General features: G+C 41.9%; 1 protein-coding gene across 10 annotated transcripts in view; it reads right to left on the reverse strand.

Moving 5' to 3' along the window:
- ADAM23 (ADAM metallopeptidase domain 23) overlaps positions 1-25,300 on the reverse strand; it is a 468,543-nt gene that overhangs the window by 42,274 nt on the left and 400,969 nt on the right. For all 10 annotated transcript variants that reach the window (XM_068244982.1, XM_068244983.1, XM_068244981.1 and 7 more), the window contains 5 exons: positions 12,795-12,866; positions 11,728-11,832; positions 9,659-9,739; positions 5,667-5,717; positions 860-923 (listed from right to left, as the gene is read on the reverse strand). In XM_068244982.1, the coding sequence (XP_068101083.1) occupies positions 860-923; positions 5,667-5,717; positions 9,659-9,739; positions 11,728-11,832; positions 12,795-12,866 (373 nt within the window). The remainder of the gene's footprint in view (positions 1-859; positions 924-5,666; positions 5,718-9,658; positions 9,740-11,727; positions 11,833-12,794; positions 12,867-25,300) is intronic.

Consider the following 25,300-nt stretch of genomic DNA (forward strand, 5'->3'; position numbering starts at 1 on the left):
AATGGGCCCTAAAGGGAGAATCTGGATCCTGATGTACTTGGATTCATTTCCAGTGTACAGAAAACAAAAGTCCCTCAAAGTAAACTGCCCCTGATTAAATAAGGTTTAAGGCTTATGTATTATTTTGTTTTTATTTATTAGGGTTAGAAAAGGTAATATATATATATATATGGTGAGAAGTATTATAACTAATGAGAAAAAAATGTGTGCATCAGGGCCTGTAACATATATCAACACTGTGGACCCTTGCATGCAATAGCCCGCCGCGACCCCCGCAATTGCAGGGGGGCCTAAGGGCCTTGAGGGCCCCTTCTCCTTCCATCCACATGCAGAGTAGCATGGTAGTTATGCCCCTGCCTGTGCAGTAAAAATATCTAAGGCATTCAAATCGGAATCACTGCAGTCTTATAAATGGCTAAAAGTGGTTAAATAAAAACCATGTTGTATAAATGTTATGTAAATGTTTTGATAAAATAAACTTCTTGAGGATCATTTTGATTTTTAGTGGTACGGCATGGCTTAGTCGTATGTACATGAAATGTGACCAATAAATAATGTATTTACCATACATGGGGCCATATGCAATTCAGTTTTTCTCCTGAGTTTTCTACAAGGTGATATTTTTACAACTTGTCATAAAATGCTTTTGAATTTACTAGCAAGCAAGAAAATACTCAAAATACATTTGATAGTACTTTTTCACCAACGTTTGGGTACATTTTCAATTGTAAAATGCTGAAAATTTAGTTTGCAGGGAAAATGAAAATTATCTCTTAGGAGATAACTCAGGTGAAAAAAATAATTGCATATGGGCCATAGAGACACAAAACACAACACAATGAATATAATAATAACCTACTTTGTCCCCAGATGTGTTTGCATTGATTGTCCCTTGTCTTGCATTCACCATTGTAACATCGTCCCTAAAACATATTTTATGTAATAAGAACAGACATACATAACTGAAGAATAAAGTTTAATACATAAATTGATAAAACCAACTCTTCTTGGTTCTTGTAACATATTTACAAGTTGAGAATCACAACAGATGGGGATATTTTACCAGTTAACTGGCTAAGGTAAACTTGCCAAAAGTTTAAAGCTATGGGGAAATCTGCAAAGAGCTGGAGTTTTCAGTACAGTCACATGACAGCTGACCAACCCCTAGAAACAGTGAAGGCTAGGAATGGGACCTTTAATTCAGAGACCAGAATCTGCCTAATTAGCTATTTCAGAAATAAGTCTTTTTTTTTAAATCCAGGACTGTAATATATGCCTATATACCAAAATGGCACCTTCTTTTCTTCATTCTTGTTCTCCCTATTCTTTGTAATATTATTTCTTGATTAAAGAACCAGTGAGCAGTCATCTGCTTGTATCTTTTTTTTTTGTAACTGACCAAAAATTGAAGATTTTGCATATTTTAATTTCAGGCAGAGGCTATCCATCGGTCCAGACTAATAAACCAATGGGAATGTTTAGTATCATGTTTGCAAAAATAGATTAAAATTCAACAGTTCTTCAATCAAGAAACAATAATAACGAGGTAAAGCACTGCACGAAAAGGTTGGTGCTTTATGAATAAAAGATAAAAGCAATAAAAATAAGATGAAAACAAAAATACGTTTTTGGAAACCTGATAAATGTATTTTACTTTTGTGTAAGTAGTTGAAGGAACAATTACAACTGCATGGTGGTGTAAGGGGTCATTGCCTTTTTGGGTTGGTGAAGGGTGTTCTTTATAAATAAAAACATTTTAAACAGATAAGAAGTTGATACAGTATTATTTGTTGTTTTATAAACATTTCCAAAACAAGTCCATGGTTAAAAAGCAACATAAACATATTTTCTGGTGGTTACTGCAATCATAAAGTGAGGCATAAAACCCCTTAGTAATTGGTTGAGAGCAGTTGGAGAACATGAACCCCTGGACTGACACTGTGCTAATTTTTTATAATTGTTTAAAGAGCTAAAACACAATTAGAAATATATCATCTGATGGCCTACCAAGCAATCCTCACAAGCCTCCTTCAGCTAAAATAACTGTCAGACTGTAAGAGGGAGACAAACTTTCTGGGAAGAATGCAGACTACGCTTTTGCAAGTCTATCCCACAGAAAACAGCTGGTTATGGGTTTGTGACCAGCTACTTTTCAAATGATTTATTTGGCATCAATAAATCAAGTAGCTGATGCACAAATAACTCATGCTATGCTCACAGAGGATTAGTAAGAGTTATACCTGGAGTTTGGCTTCAGTAAAACAGAAGGAAGAAATATGTAAATTGTTGCAATTAATGAGTAATCTTTATTGTAATTGTAACTTCTAAACTATGCTGCACTTTGTTCTGCACTATTGCACAATCTTGTGAGCTTTAATAATCTACAAAAAGGTTTTCACATACATTTTGACATAAATATATGTACATATGGCATGTATATTATACACTGTATAAATGTAAACTATATTTACACATACAGTATTTGTGGATCTCCCATAAAAACCATAAAAATACCTGGGAACTTCTGCTTCAAAGGTCAAATATCACTTTTATGAGTGGCAATCAACAGTTACATAATATTTATTCACTTTCCTTTCCAACATGAAGCCTATAACTGCATGAAAAATACAGGTCAGGAAAGTAACATAGTTTGATTTGATAGTTAATTTGGTTGAAAAAAGACATCTGTCCATCAAGTTCAACTAGGAAAAAAATAACACCATCCTGAACCTGCACATACCCCAGTTGATCAGGGGGAAAACGAAAAACTTTACAAGGCCTGGGCCAATTAGGGAAAAATTCCTTACCGACTCTAGATGGCAGTCAGAAAAATCCCTAGATCAACTATTCTGGGAATTACCTAGAGTTACAGATTGCCCAGAAAGCTCATGGTGTACCAAACTCCCAAGGGGCTGCAAAAGACCAAAAAGCCTCCTTAGCAAAATGTTATGCAATATAAAAATTTGCCTTCTAAAACAGAAGGTATTTCTGATAATTCAGGTTGGAGTGAGCTTTGAGGTGCCCTACAGTGAATTTGGGAAACTTGTTTGTGGAGGATATTTCTAAAGCGGACATTTTAAATGTTTGCTTTGCTTCTGTCTTTACCAAGGCGATACCTTAAAGAAAACCTGAGGGGTAAAGATATAAAAGTTTTATACATACCTGGGGCTTCCTCCAGCCCTCTCCACACCGATCGCTCCCACCCCATCCTCCTTTGCCTCCTCCTTTGCCCGGTAGAAGCCCTGTTAGCTTGGCCAGTCGGGGTGCACTGCGCAGCCGAGTGTGCATGCCATGCCGCACTCCCGTAGCTGGGACTGCTCTACGCCTGCACCAGCCGCAGGAGCGCAATTGGGATGTGCATGCGGGCGAACTGCACCTGCACTGATTGGCCCCGGCTGACCAAGCTACCTGGGTATCCACCGGGCGAACAAGGAGGCAGAGGAAGATGGTGTGGGAGAAATCAATGCAGAGGGGGCTGGAGGAAGCTCCAGGTATATATAAAACTTTTATATCTTTATGTCTCACGTACACTTTAAGCTCATAATATGCCCTTGGTTGTTCCCACTCTACCTCATTCAGCATGAATTGCCTAACACAGGAATGAGTGCTGGTACAAAAAGTAAGATCAAGATAGACAAGGCACTTGGTCCAAAAGGCATCCACCCCAGGTATTAAAGAAAATGAGTGAGCCAGTCAGAGGCACATGATGTTGATTGTAATTAGCTCATTTTTGAGATGACAGAATTATTAGCAACTTGTTGACCAACTCTAAATACATCCCATTACTATTGCAAATTCAGTGAGTTTCAGACATTTCTCCTTTACTCTCACCCTCTAATTCCCCCTCCCCTCTTTCCTTTCCAGAACCTATATGAGCCAAAACCAATTCCGCAGCTACTATTCTGACCAGTGTTTTTTTTTTCTTGTGAGGCTAAGATAGGAATCTCCTACCTTGTACTGCATCCCTGTGCTGCTGACTGAAGGCTCTGTGAGCTAAGCTGATTTTCAAGGCCCCCTGCAGTGTTGCAGGCACAGCCCTTGACACCTAGCCTTGCTCTGGCTATAAGCTGTCTCTGCTCCTTTTGATCCTTGTGTGTGCAGGGGGCCTAGGAGATCAGCGTTGCTCACATAGCCTTCAGCCACCAGCATGGGAATGCAGTACAAGGTAGGAGACTCCTATTTCAGCCTCACAGGGAGGGGGGAAGGAGTGAAAAATACTGGCCAGAAGATGAGTTGCTACAGTTACACATCAGTAACTTAGCTGGCAATGAGATTCTCACTGTTTCTGTAATTCATGTCAGTGTACAGATTAGCTTTGACCAGCCAATTTAACTATGTTAAATCCCATTTATCTTCCTTGCTCATCTGGTTGCCCCGCTAGATAAGCCAAGTTGCACCTTACTGTGCATGTGTTGGCTCGGGTGTGCCTTCATGATCATGCTCCTGTGGCTGGGAGCACTTTGTGCATACACAGCACGTCTAGCCTCATATGTGCAGAACTCTTCCAGCCACAGGAGCGCAATCAAGGAGGCACGTCTGGGCCAACACATGCACTGTAAGGTGCGACTTGGTTATTCAGGGGGGGGGGGGCAAACAGCTGGGTGAGGAGGAGGACTAGGAGGACAACGAGGGACATACAAGCCTACAGGGGATGGTAGAAGGCCCAGGTAAGTATAAGAGCAGTCTTTTTATTCCCCTAGGGCATCCTTTAAAAGGAACCCGAGATATGAGACCTATTTAAAGGATACCCGAAGTGACATGTGACATGATGAGATAGACATGTGTATGTACAGTGCCTAGCACACAAATAACTATGCTGTGTTCCTTTTTTTCTTTCTCTGCCTGAAAGAGTTAAATATCAGGTATGTAAGTGGCTGACTCAATCCTGACTCAGATAGGAAGTGAGTACAGTGTGACCCTCACTGATAAGAAATTCCCCTTTTTATCTGTTTCTTGCTCTCAGCAGCCACTTTCTGCTAGGAAAGTGTTTTATAGTTGTAATTTCTTATCAGTGAGGTTCACACTGTAGTCACTTCCTGTCTGAGTCAGGACTGAGTCAGTCATTTACATACCTGATATTTAACTCTTTAAGGCAGAGAAAGAGAAAAAGGAACACAGCATAGTTATTTGTGTGCTAGGCACTGTACATACACGTCTATCTCATCATGTCACATATCACTTCGGGTATCCATTAAGCTGCCATATTTATTTCCATTTCAATAAAACCAGTTGCCTTGCAGTCCTGCAGATCTTTCTAGTCAGTAGGGTCAGATTTGTCATAGAAATCGGTTCTGCATGCTTGCTCAGTGTCTAAAGGTGCGTATACACGCACTACGGCCGCCAACGACAGGGCCTTCAGACCCTCCCACTGGGCGGACGTTCAGCCGACAGTAGTACTTGTGTACACGCTGTCGGTGGACTGATAAGCCTTATCAGTCCACCGACAGCGCGTACACACGCACTACTGTCGGCTGAATGTCCGCCCAGCGGGAGGGTCTGAAGGACCCGTCGTGGCGGCCGTAGTGCGTGTATATGCACCTTTAGGCTTAAATTATTAGAGGCAGATTATCAGCAGAACAGCCAGGCAATGTGCATTATTTAAATGGAAATACACATCTCAGCTTCCATATACTGCTCACTACGTACCTATTAGAAGGTGTTTTTACCTGATTTGAATCACAGATATTTCCATCTTGTTTACGAAGATTAGGTGGACACTAGAAGTAAAAACAGAATCAGAATGTTTTTGTTTTATGGAAGTACTACTTTTGCAACAACATATTTAGAAATGGAAGTATTAAAGTAATAATACTTCTTCCAACCAATGTCTGAATAATATATTGCCTGACAACAAAATTGCGATTATTATTCCTCCTCTGCTCCAACACATTGGCCACACTACAATCAAAACAACCTGGTTAAAAAAAAAGTGTCAAAAATGGTTAATAAAATTCACTGCTTTCTGGAACTTTATCATGTAATGGTTCCACGCTCAGTTCTCCCTGCTTACAGGGGTTTTATCAATTCAAAGTACTAGATAAGACTACTTGGCAATTAGAGCAGGGAGACCGGTAAACAAAGAATCTCCTAGGAAGGTTGCATGAAAGAGTGTGGAGATCGGCATCAGTGAGGCACATATGCATGGTGGACTAGGATGGGTATGTATATATTTTTTTGGTGCAGGCTGCAGAAATTCATGGGGGTAATAAGGATAATTCTTTCTGAACTGTGCATGAGTAGAAAACTTCCGGCCATGGCTGCCACACACAGCCTCTCAAGAGCACAATCGAGGAGACTTTGGATAGGAAAGAGGATGCCAGTCATATGTTTTTAAGAAGGCTAACAGCAGCATGATGGAGAGGAGCCAAATCTGCTGAGGGGCCAGAAAGTCTATAGGGGGAGGGGGGCTAGAAGAAGCTCCAGGTATGCATAACTTCTGCTTTATTTTTTTAGCTCAGGTTTATTTTAAGGGGAAAGGGGGTTGTTTATTCTGCCCACACTACCTACTTGTGGGCTCAGGAAGGAGTTCTGTTGGCCAAACATGTTGTGGGGGAGAGGTGTCCTGATACTTATAGGTCCCCTAGTTACGCCAGCTTCCTTTCCATTCCACCACCACTTTGCCAACCTAAATTCATTGGACAGACAAAAGCCAAAGCTGTGTCCTATTCCGTGCTCCTTGTTTGGATGTGCTCCCACTAGGCTGTGTTCAGTCACTACACCCAGGAGTGTTATGGGCATGAGCACTTTACAAGTGCCACTTGTGTGCAAGCAGACGGAGAATGGGCTGAAGAAGCTCAGTTTAACTAGTTTCAGTTGGACCCATTAACAGGAGGCAATGTGCTGCAACAAAAAGGAGGCTGGAATAACCAGGGGACCTGTGAGTATTAATAATAAACATATTTATATATGTATTTTAGGGTATTTTCGATCAGTTCAGGAACTCTTAATTATTTATTATGGGAAGGGTAATGGTGCCTGCATGTGTTGAGGGGGCAACCCTTGTATGCATGGGGCCGGGTGGAACCATGGGCAGGGGCACAATGCAGATTTTGCAGAGGGACGCTAAGAATTTTAGTTACACCCTTATAGGGAACGTATCTTACACACACACACGCACACGCACGAACACACACACACACACACACACACACACACACACACACACACACACACACACGTATCTGACTAAACTGGACTGAGCCTCTTAAACACACAAGAGTATTGTCACCTACAGGTATCAGGACTTGATACAATGCGTGGCTATTCGGGGCTGAGTGCTGTGGAGAAGAATTGCTAGGTAAGAGGATAGCCAGACTTGTTGCTCTGAAGGGTGGACGACACACAGCGCAGGATGAAGTGGTTTCTGGTGGGCAGGATGAAAAGAAGAGCAATGCATTTGGGAGTCGTTTGAGCATTGTTGTCGCTAAATATTTATTATGCCAGATATCTAGGCAATTTCAAGCGCCTCCTACACACATACTACAATCTCCAACTGTTCTTAAAGTGAACCTCCGGACTAAAAATCTACTCAGCAGAACTGAAAAGGCTTGGTGTTTCTTTAACAGTTTCACAGCATCAGAACTTTGTTTTTCTTACCAAAGCATAATTTTTAGCTGTATTTTTATCTAAGCTCCACCCATCAAAGAAAAAAAGCCCGGGCTTTTTTCCCTGATGCTGTGCAGAGCATGATGGGATTTTCTATGTTGTTGTTCACGTTGCTTAGCAACTGGGAGAGGTGATCAGGACACAGGACAGTTGGAACTGTGTATCATGCTCCCTGTCACCTCCTTTCAACCAAAAAGATGGCTGCCATCATGAAATCAAACATTTGCCTGTTCTTTAAAACAGGGTGGGTAAGAGATTATATTACCTATCTATTTTAATTAACATAAGTAATGTAACTTAATGAAAGTATGTTTGTTTTGGCTGAAGTTCCTCTTTAATGTCCACTTTGGCCAAGTTTAATCTTGTGTGTGTACCTACCTTTAATTGAGTAAACACCTACACCACAGAACACACAAACTCAATGCACATAGTGCTTTGGTCCAGATTTGGGTACCCTTGTGGTGCTAGTCAAGAGTGCTATCCACTACTCCCTCATTTCGGCATTTATTATCTAATGAATGGGAAGGTGAATAATGAAGATGAATTTAATGGTCACAAAGATGAGAATTACTTGAAACAACTTTGGATAGGGCATCAGAAGATTGTTCCATGGACACTATAAGAGAATGGGGTAGCTGAAAGAAAAACAGAACCCTAGCAGAAATGTATGCTGAACGACGAAATACTGGGTGACAGCGGCATTGACAGCTACAGAACTTATCTACAAAACAGACTGTAGTCTAAAATCATGAAATCATCTCTCCTTATGAACCAAACCTGGAAGCTAAAAGATCTACCAGCAAGTAGAAAAGCTACTGGCGATAAATGGACTAAAGTCAAGAACAGCAGTGATGGTGTACTTAAAGAAAACCTGAACTGAAAATTAAAAGTCAAAATAAGCATACACAAGTCATACTTACCTTCCATGTAGTCTACTCCTCAATCTCGTTCTCCTCTCCCGCGTCCTGTTTGTTCACTGTGATCAAGGGAATTTACCGTCCTCCATGTTGAAAATGGTCATTACCCATAACAGCTTTCTGGTCAGCACACAGTTAAACTGTAACATCGCCCACTTGAGCCATAGGGAAACATGGACATTACCTGGTACATCAGTTTTCCTCTCAGCTATAACTGACAGCAACTGATATATTACTGACAGCAACTGATATATTTCAGATCTGACAAAATATTGTCAGAACTGGAAGGGATTATTGTCAGAAGAAAATGGTGAGCTTCTGAGAGGAACTGATGGCAAGGTAACTATGTAATGTTCATTTGAAGTTACCTCATGTGTTTATTTTAAATATTTTTACTCAGTACAGGTTCTCTTTAAGCAGCACAGAGTAAAAAGGGGATCACCCCAAGAACTACAAACTATAAATGAGGAAACTGCAGAGATAGACTAAGTTTTAGTATTATTTACTATAACTAAGGACAAGGGACCATAACCTATTTTCAGTTGGTGATAACGTCGCCTGATCTTATTCCTCTTAATTCCCGGCAAGGTGTTAAAAAAATGGATTAAGCAATGTTATCGCCAATCAAAATTTTTACACCCTGTACCTATTCCTGCTTTAATGCTACTGGGAAGCAATGCTTCCCATTAGACATGACGTTAGCTCAGACCACTGGGAGGGCCAAACACGGGTAGCAACAAACAGTGGGGAATATTCTTCAAGCATGATTAATAAGTAAAGGAGGAAATAAGTGAAAAATGAAGAAAAAGAATAATACAGAAAAAAGGATTTTATTTTTCCCTAATAAAGTTTTTTTTATTCTATTCTTAACACTAAATAGTAGGTAATAGGTCAAGTTTTACAACACAGACAGACCACCACTTATGTAGTAGTTCTTAACTACTTTCTTCCAAATCATTGCCTTCACTCGTATGATGGATGTAAATACTGTATATATCTAACATAGATTATAACTAATGATCTGCAAGGGATATAAAGCATGAAAGGTATCTGCATAATGAAAAATTAGTGAAACAAAAAAAAGTCCAACAAAAAACACAGTAGATATGCAGTACAAATGCCTAATCTTGAATTACCTGGCCTGAGTCTCCTGAGCACTGCTCTGTAATGTCACAGTCATTAACTGCACTGCGGCACTCATACTCACGAGGTAGAAACTGCAAAGGTAAAAAAAAGTATAACAAGACATTATTTCATGCTTTTTTGAAGATTTATTATTTTACAGGAATATTCCATTTCAAATACGTGCATTGAAATACCTCTGTAAACCTACATATACAGCGTACTAACAACAGTGATTATGTACTCCTAGTTATAGACTCGTCAAGATGATAGGCTGAAAAGGTAAGCCCAAGTAAGGGAACTCCCAAAGTGTTTCTTTGCCGTACTCTATTTGTATGTTTCGGATATACCTTAGGGCTTGAAACATGAATAAAGGAAGTGTAGTGGTATGGCAGTTCACTCCTCCAGTTTTAGATAAGTTAAGTGACAGGTGCTGTTAAGTGGCAAGTAGATGATGCCTCCTAAGATTGTAAGTGAACCCGAGGTGAAAGTGCTATGGAATCTTCCATATTTGTTTCCTTTTAAACAATACCAGTTGTATGGCAGCCCTGTTGATTAATTAGTCTGCAGTAATGCCTGAAGTACACCAGAAACAAGCATGCAGCTAATCCTGTCAGTTCTTACAATATTGTCAGAAACACCTGATCTGCATATGCTTGTTCAGGGTCTATGGCTAAAAGTTTTAGAGGCAGAGGATCCACAGGACAGCCAGGCAACTGGTATTGCTCAAAAGGAAATATATATGGCAGCCTCCATATAACTCCCACCTCAGGTTCACTTTAAGTACTGAAATATTTTCAAGAAAGCACTCTAAATAAATGTTATCAAGAAAATAAAATGCTCTATAATGCTTTATAGCGCATTGGAATTTCAAGTTTCAGAATCATAGAGAAGGAAGCAGGGTAATTGAGACCATACTACAGGCATATACAGCTTGCTGTTTTATTAGGAAATTGGTGTTCTGGTATTGAATGGCTGAACACCATCTGTCAGCTGCAGTACACAATTACACAAATGTAGCACTGGTATTGTTATTATAAAACCAGCTGCCACTATTGGCCACAATACACAATTTTTTAGCACCTCGCGGGTAACCAGGGCAATGGAAGGTAACTGTTGGTTAGGGTTATTGGTTAGACAATATTTTAGAATGGATAATGTTAATAGATAGGCTGGGGGCAGGATAAAAGTAACAGGATTAGGAGGTTATAGTTAGGTATGGATGGTATGGAGGTAGGTGGCCATACTCCAAAAATGATAAAATGCATTTTAAGCATTTCATTTGCACATTAAGCACAGCATAATAAAAATAGAATATTTATTTCACAGTATTGCAAGGTGTGGACATATTATACATTTTTTTAGTGGATTGCTTCTATTTTGGTCCAGCGAAGTGTGGCCCTAACTCAAAACTTAAAGAATGTATTTTAATTGTTTAACAGTGGGCACACTTAGCAGCTGACTAATATCTCCCAAAAAAGTGTATTCATTTTTTATCTTAATTTATTATTTATGTATTTGGCTATTTTGAAAAATCAAAATGAGATCACCCTAATACCCTAACAATGACATAATATGACATGACAATTTTTGTGAGAGCTGGTAAAATACATTATGCGGTTAATTTTATTGACCAGAGAGGTATAACATAGTAATAAGCTGCCAGGTCCCACTGGTGTTACACTACAGGATGCACACATTGCCCAGTTCCAGAACTTCTTCCATTCCTAGTATTGGAAATCATGATCCCCTGTCTGAGTTGCTGCTGGGTAAAGAAGAGCAGTGACACTTCTGTAATGGCTCTCCCCTACACAGACCACATGGAGACATCACTTTTAGAACATGAGATGAAAGGCAGCTAAGCTTCTCATTATGGGAAACAGTTTATAGTTTCCATTTTTCCAATCTATTTAAACTTTACTGGCTCCAACACATTGGTCCAAATGCTATTAACGAGAGCTAAGCATCTTTAAATCGATAGCGATCTCTGGCCAAACGGTTGAAATTTCAATATTGACTAAAATTACATTTGAGTCTTTGACATTGGACTCCATAATAAAACAGAAATCAAATATGTGCTTACCAAACAAGATGTGTTGCAGCATGGCCCATCACTACATTGCGCCTCATTTGACAGAGAACATTTCTTGCAGCAGTCTCCAAAACAGTCTTGCGTAAAATGTTTTGTCTATAAAAAGTAAAAAACATTGACATATCTAAGAGCAGATCTGATGATGCACACACAGTTTGTGCTTCACAGCATGTCACCAGTAAAATAAAATCTAATCTCCATACATTGATTTTACTCTAGTCAAAATAACATTTCACAGTAACAGCAGAGCAGACCAGAGCTTGAAACCTCATTCTTGTGATGGTAGTGTAGAATATGTAGATATATAGGCTATCTAAAATATAATTAAAATAACCACAAACTGATTTTTTTAGAATTGGCTTGCCAAAGGACAAAATAGCTTTGTTTATGTGATCCCAATATTTGGAACAGAACTAAACACAAGACACCAGCAACTAAGCATTAGGCCCGGTTCACACTGGAAATAAAAACCGGTCCGGTCGCAGATCGTAACTGAACAGATCATAACAGATGTGGACAAATCCAATGTTAGCCTAAGGATCCGTTCACATTGGTCCAGTTCTGCGCACTCTGCTGTACAGACCACAAGTTTGGTGCCGCAGCGATTTTTCCGGACAGCATCGCAACAGCAGAACGGAAATGGACGCTGAAGCACTGCATGGGAGGCAATAAGAAACGGATCCTGTTAAATACACTGGCTAAAAATGGACCATTCTAGCCAGCAAAATCTACTTTGGTGATGTGGGTCTGGGGAGATATGGGGAAATGGAACTGAACCAACTGAATGGGAACGGAACAACAACGGATCCATTCTAATGGAAATCGGTTTACCAGATAAGTGCCAGTGTGAACCGGCCCTAAAGCAAAATTCTTTTTGCCATAATGTAAAAGTTCTACATTGAGAAACAGAGGCTTGGGCTGTGGAGTTTAAATTCTTCATTGCCAGCCCTTGACTAAACCACTTTAGAGCTTTATCAACATCTTAATTGAAAAAAAACCAGGGTTTTGTGCTACAGAAATGTAAGGGTTCAGAACTATTCTTACTACTTGTGACTTACTGTTCGTGAACCACAGTCACATTCTTCTCCTGGCTCCACATAGCCATTTCCACACTCTGTCTCTTCAAAGAGCTGTCAATGTAATAAGAAAATATACATTTACCTTTTGCAGCACTGGTAGACATGTTGTATGCCATGATTTGGAATAACTTCTTAGCTAAGTTTAATGTAAATGAAACATGTAAATGACAAATCAAGTCCTGATCTAAAAAAAATAAAAATAAATCAATTTGCTGTTTAGATCTTTAACAAGAACGTACTAATGAATCTGCAGAGGCTTCCCTCTGTTGAGGTAATGTAAACATCAGGCTCAGGATCTCACAGGTTTGCTTTAAGGTTATTGGTCTCTTATCATGCAAATCTTTACTGCTCCAGGAAAGGGATTACATTCAGAAATCAAAACTTCTAACTGCTGATCATTTAAGACTAGGTAGAAAGAATTATTTTTATCTTTCTTGGTCAGAGAAAGCTTGCAGGTTAGGAGAATTTGTACAAATTTCACATCATCACTAGTGGGATGGTTGCCATTGTTTAAAGTGACACTCCGGTCGCATTTGCAGTGGGATTTTGCGGAGCTGCGTTATAAAGTGTTATAACGCAGCTTACCACACTGCAATGCTAATCCTATGGGATGTTCACAGTGCGACATTAGCGTCGCATTGTAACGTGTAGCGTTATAGTAACTCACTGCTTACAGTGTGTTACCTCTAAACACACATGTTACCAGGTACAGGAAAGCATACTTTTCACTGCCTGTATGCTTTCCTGTACCTACTGTATGCGACGGGAAGGCAGCGTTAATGTGTGTTACCACCTTATTTTGCGTTGCAATGTTGTGTTGTCACTTTAACGTCGCATTACAATGCAACATCTCATTGTGAATGCGACCTGAAGCAAAAAAAAAGTATGATATAATGAATTGTATGTGTATTATGGATAATTAATAGAACATTAGTAGCAAAGAAAAGCTTTTTAGATTTTTATTTTCAGGCATATGGCTTTTTTTTTGCATAACATTGCATCATTCTCTAATATTTTCAGTTTACAAACTATACTCTGCAATTTAAACTATGAATTAGAGCAGAACTAATATCCCTTTGAACGTCTCTGCAGTAAAATATTATCTGAAGTTGTCTTTCATTGTTTCTTTGATGCAGAAATGCTTTAGAAAATAGCATTGCTCTCTGGCTAAATTAGTCGGAGAGCTCAGAAAAACTCTTTTGCATAAATAACAAGTTAAGTAGTCTTAACTTTTCCTGTACTGGAAACAATATGAGACTCATATATTTGCTACTGATGTTCTTTTTCTCAGCTGTACTACACATACAATTCATTACATCATAAGTTTATTTTCTTTTTTTAACAAATCAATTTTTATTTTAACATGAAAAAGGAACAGATACAGTAAGGGAAATACTGAGCTCCCACAACCGGGAGTTATAACAAAGTCATATTATCTTCACGTTTGACATTCCAAGCACATGTAGGAAAAGGAGATATAACATACATAGGTCATGGCAACAAGTGTTCCTACATTTCTTTGCATAGTGTTGATTACCGGAGGTAGTATTATAATCCGCCATTAAAGGGAAGGTTCAGGGAGGGTGGAGGAAAAATAAAAATCAATTTCCACTTACCTGGGGCTTCCTCCAGCCCGTGGCAGGCAGGAGGTGCCCTCGCCGCCGCTCCGCAGGCTCCCGGTGGTCTCCGGTGGCCGACCCGACCTGGCCAGGCCGGCTGCCAGGTCGGGCTCTTCTGCGCTCCAAATCATGCGCAGTACAGCCCGGCGGACGTCCGATGACGTCAGCGCGCCCGCGTGGGACGCAGAAGTACCAGGACTTGGAGCGCAGAAGAGCCCGACCTGGCAGCCGGCCTGGCCAGGTCGGGTCGGCCACCGGAGACCACCGGGAGCCTGCGGAGCGGCGGCGAGGGCACCTCCTGCCTGCCACGGGCTGGAGGAAGCCCCAGGTAAGTGGAAATTGATTTTTATTTTTCCTCCACCCTCCCTGAACCTTTCCTTTAAGTGTCAAAGTATATGCCTCTCAAAGTGTGATGATAAACCACAGGTTACGTGTAGAATACCAGTATCTCCACAAGAAGAAGGGAAGAAGACAGAGAAAAGATGAAAAAGGAGAGATAGAGTAAGAAGGAAAAAGAAAGGGAAGAAGAAAAGGAAAAGAAAAAGACTAGCTCCAAACTCACCCACCGGCCACTGCACAGACAGTACCAGCGTTTATGATTCCGGTTAATGTCTTAGGAAAAGGAGTATGAGACTAATCGGGTTCTATATTCAATCCAGTTGTATTACTGTTATCACACCATGGTGCCCATATTTTATAAAATCTTAATGGACAGTTACGATTCTTGTATGTCATTTGATATAATGGAAGGGCTCTGTTAATGGTACACTTCCACATATTTATGGACGGTAAAGCATCTCCTTTCCATACTCGCAGTATCTATTTCCGTGCATAGAAACACAGTATACGGATTAGGTATTGTGTAAATTTATTGTAGGACGATTCTTCAAACAGCCCCAATAGTGCGAGTTTTGGTGTACAATCAACACATGAATCTAGAATTTCATTTATACTATCAAATATATTCGCCCAGAATGTCTTAATTTTATCACAGCTCCAAAACATGTGGTAGAACGTGCCGTCTCCAGCAGAGCACCTCTGGCAAAGTGCACTATTTGCATTGCAGATGTTGTGCATTCCTATTGGGGTAAGATATATTCTGTGCAAGAATTTGACTTGAATTAACCTATCTCGGGCTGAGATGGGAATTTTCACAAAATCTTCTAGAATACCTTCCCAATCAGTGTTATCTAAGCCCGGAATGTCTACCGTATGTTCGAAGGATTTTTTCATTGTTTTTAGACACAAGAACAGAATAGATCACTGATAAAGATTTTTCTAAGTGTTTGGTCAGGAGAGTATTTTCAAGATCGTGCACAACCAGTTCCGGAGTGCCGCCAGGGAACTGTGCCGTGAAGGCATGCCGAAGCTGTAAATAACAGAAGAACATCTTGTTCGAAAGTGAGTATGTTTGTTTCAGTATGTTAAATGAGGATAGTGCACCATCCTTAATAATATGTTGTAAGCTTTTGATTCTGGCCTTAGCCCATATTTTAGGGTCTGGAATCTGGGTAAAGTGTGGTAGGTTAGGGTTATACCATATAGGGGTATGTGGAGAGAGTTGATTATCTACACCCAAGTATTTAATGGCTGCAGACCAAACCTTACAGACTGTTTGCATTGGGGTAGTACACCGCTCATCGTTTGCGGTCCCTCTAAACAACAGGAGAGTCAGTCTTTCGTAAGAACCCAAACGTGCCACTTCCGACACCACTGCAGGATTATAGTTATCCTGGGACATCCACCATCTAGCTGTGACTAGTATCACTGCATAGTAATATAATTGCATATTGGGAAGTGCCAAACCTCCTTGATCTATATTTAGTTGTAGTGTAGTCAGGGCAATTTTAGGGGTTTGGCCTGACCAGATAAATGTTGAGATTAGGGAATGTAGATTTTTGAAGAATTTTTTGGGAGCCATAACTGGGGAGTTACGAAATACATATAGAAATTTGGGCAAGAAGATCATTTTAAATATATTTATTTTCCCAATAAGTGAGAGCGGTAGATGTTTCCAAGTTTGGGATTTCTTTCGGAAGGCCTCCATGACTGGCTTAATATTAAGTTTAGTATAATCGCATATCGAGTTAGTTATTAGAATACCCAAATATCGAAATTCGGACACCCATCGTAACAAGGTAGAAGGTGTATGGGGTTGAGAACCGTCCAGTGACATGATAACAGACTTATCTCGGTTGACCCTGAGGCCTGAAAATGAGCCAAAAGTCGTGATGATATCTAGGGCCGAGGTCAGGGAGCTTTCTGGGTCGTTTAGATATAGTAAGGTATCGTCTGCATATAGTGATATTTTTTACTCAATACACCCCACTGGTATCCCACGGATCTGTTCGGTATCACGGATTAGAGTAGCCATGGGCAAAAAGGTATGGGGACAATGGGCACCCCTGACGGGTACCACGTTGCAACTGGAACGGTTCAGAGATGTTATTTCCAGTGCGGATTTTTGCTTTAGGAGTTTGATATAGAGCTTTGATCCACTTAATAAAATTAGCGCCAAACCCATATCGGTCCAGGATTTCCCAAAGATAAGGCCATTCTATTGAATCAAATGCCTTCTCAGTGTCCAGCGAGGCAACTATCCGACGGCTGGGCACCAAGGAGGATAAAGAGATGTTAGTAAAAAGCCTGCGCAAGTTAATGCCAGTGCCTTTATTCGGCATAAAACCAGATTGGTCGCCATGGATTAGAGAAGTTATCACTGGTTTAACCCTGTTTGCTAACACCTTGGCTAGGATCTTAGCATCCGTATTAAGTAGTGAGATTGGTCTGTAGGATCCACATTGTGTTGGGTCTTTCCCGGGTTTAAGGATGAGAATGATAATTGCTTCGGAGAAAGACTCAGGTAGGGGTTGCCCCTCTATAGCTTCGTTAAACAGAAGGGGCAACTTAGGCGCTAGGATGTCAGTATAGCATTTATAAAATTCAGATGGAAAACCATCTGATCCAGGAGTTTTGTTGGGTTTGAGCTCAGCTATAGCTTCCTGAATTTCTTTAGTGGATATTGGTTTGTCAAGGATTATTTTATTTTGTTCAGAGAGAGTTGGCATATCTATGTTATTCAGGTATATATTTAGTTCTTCTGGGGAGTAGTGGGCTCTTGAGGAGTAAAGGGTTTTATAGAAGGTAGAGAAAACTTTATTTATTTGTTCTGGGTTCATTTGAATAATATTGTTCTGGTCTGTTATAGCAGGGATAGCTGTAGGTATACTGGAGTCCTTGAACAGCCAGGCAAGCAGCTTGCCGTTTTTGTCTCCGAACTCAAAAATACGCTGTGTTTGATGCAGCATGGTATTCTTAGTTAGGGATATTTGAGCAAGCCTCCATTTTCTGATAAGCTGCTGCCAGGATCTCCAGGACTCCGGGGAGTATGAAGACCTTTTCAGCCTCTTTGGCCTTGTTTTCAAGGTTTAGTATATGTGCTCTAGAGTTTGTTTTATATGTCTTAAGTTCTGTCATGTATTGCCCTCGAATAACCGCTTTCCCTGCGTCCCACACGATTGGATCAGAAGTGGACCCAGAGTTTGTATCTTAGTAGTCCCGTATAGCTTGAGATATTTGGGGTTGTATAAGAGGTTCATTTATATAGAAGCGTGATATTCTCCATAGTCGGTCTTTAGGTTTAGTGGAAATAGTCACTGTAAGCAGGACAGGAGCGTGATCAGATTTGCCTGATGGTAGAATATCAATAGAGTGTACTTGAGGTAGTACAGGAGGGGTAGTAAAGGCTAAATCTATGCGGGACATGGAGTGGTGTGCCGCGGAAAAACATGTAAAGAATTGTTCTGTAGGATGCGTCCACCTCCACAGGTCATGCATGTGATTACTATCTGCCCAAGTTTTTAAGTCAGTGCCATCTCTGGAGGAACTACTAGTTCTGTCTACTGCGGGGTTCATAGTTAGGTTGAAGTCGCCTATTATAATAAGTCTGTCACCATGCCACCTGGAGGATCTAGTAATTATATCCTATAAGATTTGTTTGTTCACTGGCGGTGGTATATACACTCCTGCAATAATATACTCAAGGCCGTAGAGCTCAATATTAAGTAAGACAAAGCGTCCCAGGCTATCACAGCATGAGTCTATTATCCGCAACAGGATAGATTTATGAATAAGTATTGAGACTCCCCTGGAGTAGGAGGAATATGTTGAGTGATAATGCTGTGACACCCAAGGGCGCCTAAGCGATAGAATTTTATTTCCGACCAAACAAGGCTTGTTTTTATATCAACATTGACGGTTGAGCCATCACCTAGCTTGAATGGGTAATCATAGTCCTGTATGATCAGATCATGTACATATGGCATAGTAAGGACTTAGTATTTCTGGACAACCGAGGAGACCGTATACTAGGGCCAGGCACATTTAGAGTGAGGGATTTATGAATGCAGCATTTATTGTAGCTGGCTGTTACAAACACCGCGCATGCGCCAAATAAGTTAGGGGCGGGTAAAATAGAAAGGTCAACACCATTATTGGCGCGCCAGCTAGAATTCAACGGTAAATCAGGGTTTAAGAGATTTATCCATTGACCCAGTATCTTAGGACCCCTGAGCTATCACGTGAAGCAGTGCATATGTACATTCATATAGGACAGATATAAAAGATACACATTGACCACGATTACTAATAATACTAATCACATTCTAGGATGAATATACCAAAGGGTCAGAAAATAAACCTTACTGCGAGAGCAATACTATAATATAAAATTATAGACGACAGATCCAGTCCGTAGGCTTAGGAGCTATGTAGTATAGAACAGTCACTTAACTAATTTACAACAATTCCAGAACGATAGATCTTTCACCTGCTGAAGGGTAATACAGATTACGCTTTGACCTAAAAAAAAATAAAACATTTTTTCATCCAACAGCAATTACAGAGTATACTCCGAATCAGAGCACCGACCGAGTCCAGTATATCTTGGGGAGAGCCTGGGGCGATCCCTTATTAGTTATATACCTCAGTAGTGAAGGATATACGTTGTATAGTCATTAAAGGCAGATTGACTCAAGCGGTGCCCGATAGTCAGTATCTAAGCAGGAATGATGCTGTACTTACAGTTTAAAAGACAGGGAACAGTGTGTTATTTCTCGGGTGGTAGTGGTTGAGCATCCACCCAGGTCATAGCCTCTGCCGGTATCTCAAAGAACTTGGCTTCCTCCTCCGCCTGAACTTTGAGCTTTGCTGGAAAGAGCATGGCATAGGGGATGTTGCGGTCACGGAGCTTCTGTTTAACTTGCGAGAATGACCGGCGCTGCTTCTGTGTCTCATTTGTAAAGTCTGGAAAGATCATCAGACGGTGGTTTTCAAAAAACAGGTCTCCAACCTTCCTCGCAGCCGTTAAGATGTTATCACGATCTTTGAAGTTTAGGATCTTGAAGATCAGGGCTCGAGGAGGTGCTCCCGAAGGATTCTTTTTGTTAGTAACCCTGTGGGCCCTTTCAATCACGAAGAGAGGAGAGAAAGTGTCCTCGGGGAGAAGCCATCATAGCATTTGTTCCACATATGCAGGCACGTCATTCCCTTCGCAGTCCTCTGGAAGGCCGACCAGACAGAGGTTATTACGTCGTTTCCTGTTTTCGGCATCTATCGATTTTTCTTCCAGAGTCTTCATCCATCTTTGCATAGCAGGGATATCGTTGCTGTGTGTCCTGACCGTGTCTTCGGTATCCGAGGTACGTCTCTCCACTGCCGTTACTTGTTAGGGGAAGAGACACAGAAACCACAACAGTGGGAGCGGGCAGATGTCTCCCACCAACAAACAAACATACAGGGAGCTGCATTGCTTGCTGCCTGTCCTGACCGTGTCTTCGGTATCCGAGGTACGTCTCTCCACTGCCGTTAGTCGTTCTCGGATGTTGCACATGTCCTGTCTGAGTAATCCCAGGCCAGCATCCACATGGTCGATTTTTGCTGTGAGAGCAGCTTGGCAGGATTGTATTGCCTCCATGATTGTACCCACGTATGGCGGGAGTGGCTCGGGCTCTTCATCCGCGGCCATGATGTCTGGTTGTTTGTCGCTTTTGTCTTTCAGTTTCTGTGCAGACAGAGTAGCCGTGAGCTGGTCTGGCTGCTTAGATTTGTCGCCTTTCTCTTTGTTCTGCTTGTTGCGTTGCGACATTGCTGGGCCCTCGTAGGGGTGATAGCGGGAGGATGATGCTTTTTCACGGGCAGGGCCTGCAGTATCTCCCCAGTCAGATGCCGTGGTGTTGATTTCTGCTGATCCCTCCGTCGGAGGATCGAACCAGTTCTCCAGTTTGCACCTGGGTGAATCTCAAGCTTATAGGGTGCGTTCTGGGTTAAGTTCAGCTATGTTTGAGCAGTGATACTCAGAGAAAAGAAATCTAGGCAGCGGAGCCTCTTCACCACACGTCCGCTCAGGTCGTCATGTTGACCACGCCCCCATAAGTTTATTTTCACTTCAGATTCCCTTTCCAGAGGAAGAAAATCAGCCTTGCAGACCATCTGCAGAGTTTTAAAATCTGTGGAATTGATATCCTGTTTCAAAGATAGTGAGACTATGAGTAGAGATTAAAATTAAATGTTTATCTAGCATTATTCCGTTTCTGTCTGAACACTCTGCAGCATAAACAAGTCAGCCCTTATGAGTCAGACTGCTGACGAAATGCGTAGGGCGGAGCTACGCCAGACGTGACCAGCTAGAGGACGGCGGGCGGAGACGCGGGAGCATGAGGCGGATTTGACATGAGCGGTTACCCGGCTACCAAACACGCTCTGTTATACACGCTTTAATGAAGGCCCGTTTGTGAGTGCAAACTTTTAATTTACTTTTTTTATTAAATTAAACTATTTTACTCTATGGAGACTATGTTTTAGTTTTGTAGTGACCAGAAGGATTGTCATAAAGATCTCAACTGGATGCAGTGACCCCCACTAAGTTTTCATTCCTACCTCCGGATAGTGTTGGAAGGCAGCTGGGTGAGTGCGGGCATTGTGGGTGTGTCTAGGTCACAACGTGGTGTTAAGTGTGGAAACAGTGAAACACAGGGAAGGTGGTGGTGGATAAATTTATCACACAGAGTTACACTATTGGATTATGTTTTTTCTTCTTTGCATATGCTGTGTCGGCCACTTGAAAAGTTACACCGCTGAGTCTTAAGACTGTGGAAGATTGTAGTGGACTGTTCTTCTGGTGGTAATGTGGACAATTAGACATCCAACTGTTGTATATGAACATTTCAATTTAACCAGATTGATTGGGAGAGCGCACAACAGACATTGCAACTAGTATTTATACTGTGATCTGTTGACAGGAGCGCATACCTATTTGAATTTGTAAGCATAAATTAGCCAGTTTGTCACAGAGAAATACATTATGCCCCTTTCCCACTCACTGTGGATGCACTGACAGAAACCTTCCTGCTGGATACCCTACTCACCAGTAGAACACATTAGGGTATACTGCTCAAACCAGAGAGCAGATTTAGACTTGGCTCACAGCCTCACACTGTGTGATGTATGTGTGGGCTGTAGACGGTTGCCAGGTCTGCTACCACTCATCGGATGAATGGTAATTCAGTTCGCTGTATTGAAATACTGAGTTGGTTGCAGAGCCGGATTAAGGCTGAATGGGGCCCTAAGCAAAGTAACTGATTTGGGCCCCCCCCATCATGTCGTAATAGAATCAGAAGATGCAGCTGCACAGCCAAATGCCGCACTCACAGGGCCGGTTCAAGTAACAATTGGGCCCTAGGGCAAAATTAGCCTGGGGGCCCCCCAACAGACATCCTCGATCCAAAAAGCGTCATTAGAGGCCCTTTGTTGCAGCCAAATTTCCCTCCTGGGCCCCTGAGTTGGCTACTGACCCTCCCCCAATCACCTCCCAACTTAGACTCTGCAGAGTCCCTGGGGAGCAATAGTTAAGATGGGGGAGGGACACCTTGGGGGCCCCTACAGGCTCTGGGGCCCTGGGGCAATTGCCCATTTTTTCCTATGGTAGCTCCGGCTCTGCGCACACATCGGGGCAGCCGAGCTACTGGTTGCTATGGGCAACAGCCCGTTTTCCTCTGTGGGTGCACAATGCAGGGAATAGCAGCGGCAAAATGCAGAGTGAGATGAATGGCTGGGAAATTTGCACTCAGGGGCTGGGGCACCCCTGTGAAAAGGGTGCCAGATATCACAGCAGCAGCATTTTCCCCCTGCATCTCCAGCCTGGCAATAGCAGAAAGCTCTGGACACCGCCAAACAGGAAGCCGTTCCCCAGACAGAATTACATAACCACCCCCACCACTGAACAACCGATTTCCTCCCAAACTAGACAGCCACCATGCAGCCTCCATCCCAGTGAATACGATAGTCCAGCAGAGAAGGCAGCCGCAGCGGGGGAGAATGACAGCACCAGATCACTCACATTCACCTATTGCAATCCAAGCAATAGAGGTCCCGTCATCCGGAGCCCATCTGTCTCCTCTAGAGTGCTGCCGCTATGTTACTACTACTATTTCTACTCCCTACTTCCTGTCTGATCTGAGAATCAGGAAGTTCAGAGCGAGCGGCTGCACTGTAGAAGACACAGATGGGTTTCAGATGATGGGATCTCTATCGCTTGGATCATGGATAGGTGAGTGAGCGTTTGCCATCTGCTGCTATCATTCTTCCGACAGCTGTGGTTCTCTGTGGGAAGGGAGGGAGGAGTGGGCAACGGCAGAGCGCACAGTAGCAGGAGGGGGTCCTAGGAGGAGAGCCTGGCTCTGAAGACAATCAGCAGCGCACGGCACCATTTAACAAGACAAGTCAAATAACATTTATATCGCGCTTTTCTCCTGGCAGACTCAAAGCGCCAGAGCTGCAGCCACTAGGACGCGCCCTATAGGCAGTAGCAGTGTTAGAGAGACTTGCCTAAGGTCTCCTACTGAATAGGTGCTGGCTTACTGAACAGGCAGAGCCGAGATTTGAACCCTGGTCTCCTGTGTCAAAGGCAGAGCCCTTAAAGGGACTCTGGGCAGTGCCTGTGGGTATACCTTTAAGCATACCCACAACTAATTAATTACATCCTCACACCTACCAGCATGATGTTTGTAATTATATCCCCCTGGGTTCCTTATATTTCATTGCATTGTGCTGAATCGAGCTGCCGACTTTGGAGAAAAGTCATCCTGTGTAATACAATGTAACTATGGAAAGATGCATATCATTTTGAAGCTCTCTTTCTACTCTTTCCAATGATAGATAAACTGCCACCCTAGGCCTTTTAGTTTTCGCTATTTTCGCGATCGAAATTGCCGTGGCCGCGATTTCGATCGCGAAAATAGCGAAAACTAAAAGGCATAGGGCAGTGGTTTATATATCATTGGAAAGAGGAGAAAGAGAGCTTTAAAATGATATGCATCTTTCCATAGTAACAGCACTGCTCAGAGTCCTTTTACCATTATACCATCTAGCCACCGCTGACAGGATGGCGAGGGCTGCTTTATGTGCTGATGGGGCCCCTTTGACTCTGAATGGGGGGCCCCAAGCGACTGCTTTTGTTGCCTGGTTGGTAATCCGGCCCTGGATGGTTGGGTTTGTCCATTGCAAATAGACAAGTGCAAACAGGCTTGTAAGAATGCATGAGCTCTTTCTTCATGCCCGTTTGTCAGTTGAGGTAAATTGGAAGGCAGCAGACCTAGTATGAATGGAACCTAAATTGTATTTTTTTTTCAAATGACTGGCATAGGAACATACTAATTTACATGTATGAAGAGTATGGACTGTTTGACTATGACTGTTCTTATACAGTTTATACCATCCATAGGTCCACTCATTCATCTCTGCACCTTCTCATTGTAGTCATTGTGCTAATAATTATGTATACCCTTGCTTGTGTGTATGTTTTAGCATTAATGGTGGTGTGGCTGCAGGCTGTGGCTTTTCTGTCCCTATGGCAGCACATCCCATTTATTAATAGTGTAAGTAGTTGTGATTAGTACAATTTGTTGCTCTCTGGAGAAATGAGACTTATGAGATTTATGTGCATGTGCATGCATGTGGTGTTCCATGCAATGGTAGAACCTGACATTGCCTCCGTGTGAATATCAGGCTGAAGAACATGAAATGTTTGCTTGCTTACTGAATAGCGTAGGTAGAGCAGGGACCATGTCTACAGAGTGGATCTCAATGCTGATGAAATGGTCCAGTACATGTCAGGAACTACTTACTGCCATTTTCTTCTAATTGCCAGGACGTTGTTGCTCCCAGGCCCGAGTCTCTGGACATTTCCTGAACCCTTATCTAGCCCATTGCTGAACCTGTGTATCCTGTTTTTGACTTTGCTTTTTGACTGATCTTTTGTACTGTGCCTTGTCTGCTAAACCTGTAGCTGCTCCTGTTTTCATTGTTGACCCTGCAATTGCCTGCTCCTTTGATACCATGCTGATTGTATATATTTGCATGTTGTAAATGTTTGTATATATCCTCTGTACATAATGTTGTGCACATAGTTAGATAGATTAGTCAGGATTTTAGATATATGTGTGTTCAATTCATGCCCTGGTTGATTGATGATTCCCTGTATATAGCGTTTTGCGCATGTGGTTTGCATGTAATTTTCACTGCCATTTTGTATGCACAATATGGTCTGTAATAAACTCTTTATTGCACCTTATTCCCTGTTCTCAGTACCTGTATTGCTGCAAACTGTGATCATTCCTTGTTCTTCCGATCAGGCTTGTGTCAGAAGTTCTGGTAATTAGCAAGAGGAAGAGGCAGTTCTTAAATAGTCCATGTGATTAGCAAACACAGGATGCAGCTGGCGGTGAGCAATCGCAATTCTGCTGAAGCCATCTGAAGGATGAACAGGGAACTGCAAGTCTTTGCAATAACAGTAACAGGCCACCTGCTGGT

Source organism: Hyperolius riggenbachi, chromosome 7 (genome assembly GCF_040937935.1).
Source record: "Hyperolius riggenbachi isolate aHypRig1 chromosome 7, aHypRig1.pri, whole genome shotgun sequence".
Classification (NCBI taxonomy): Eukaryota; Metazoa; Chordata; class Amphibia; order Anura; family Hyperoliidae; genus Hyperolius; species Hyperolius riggenbachi.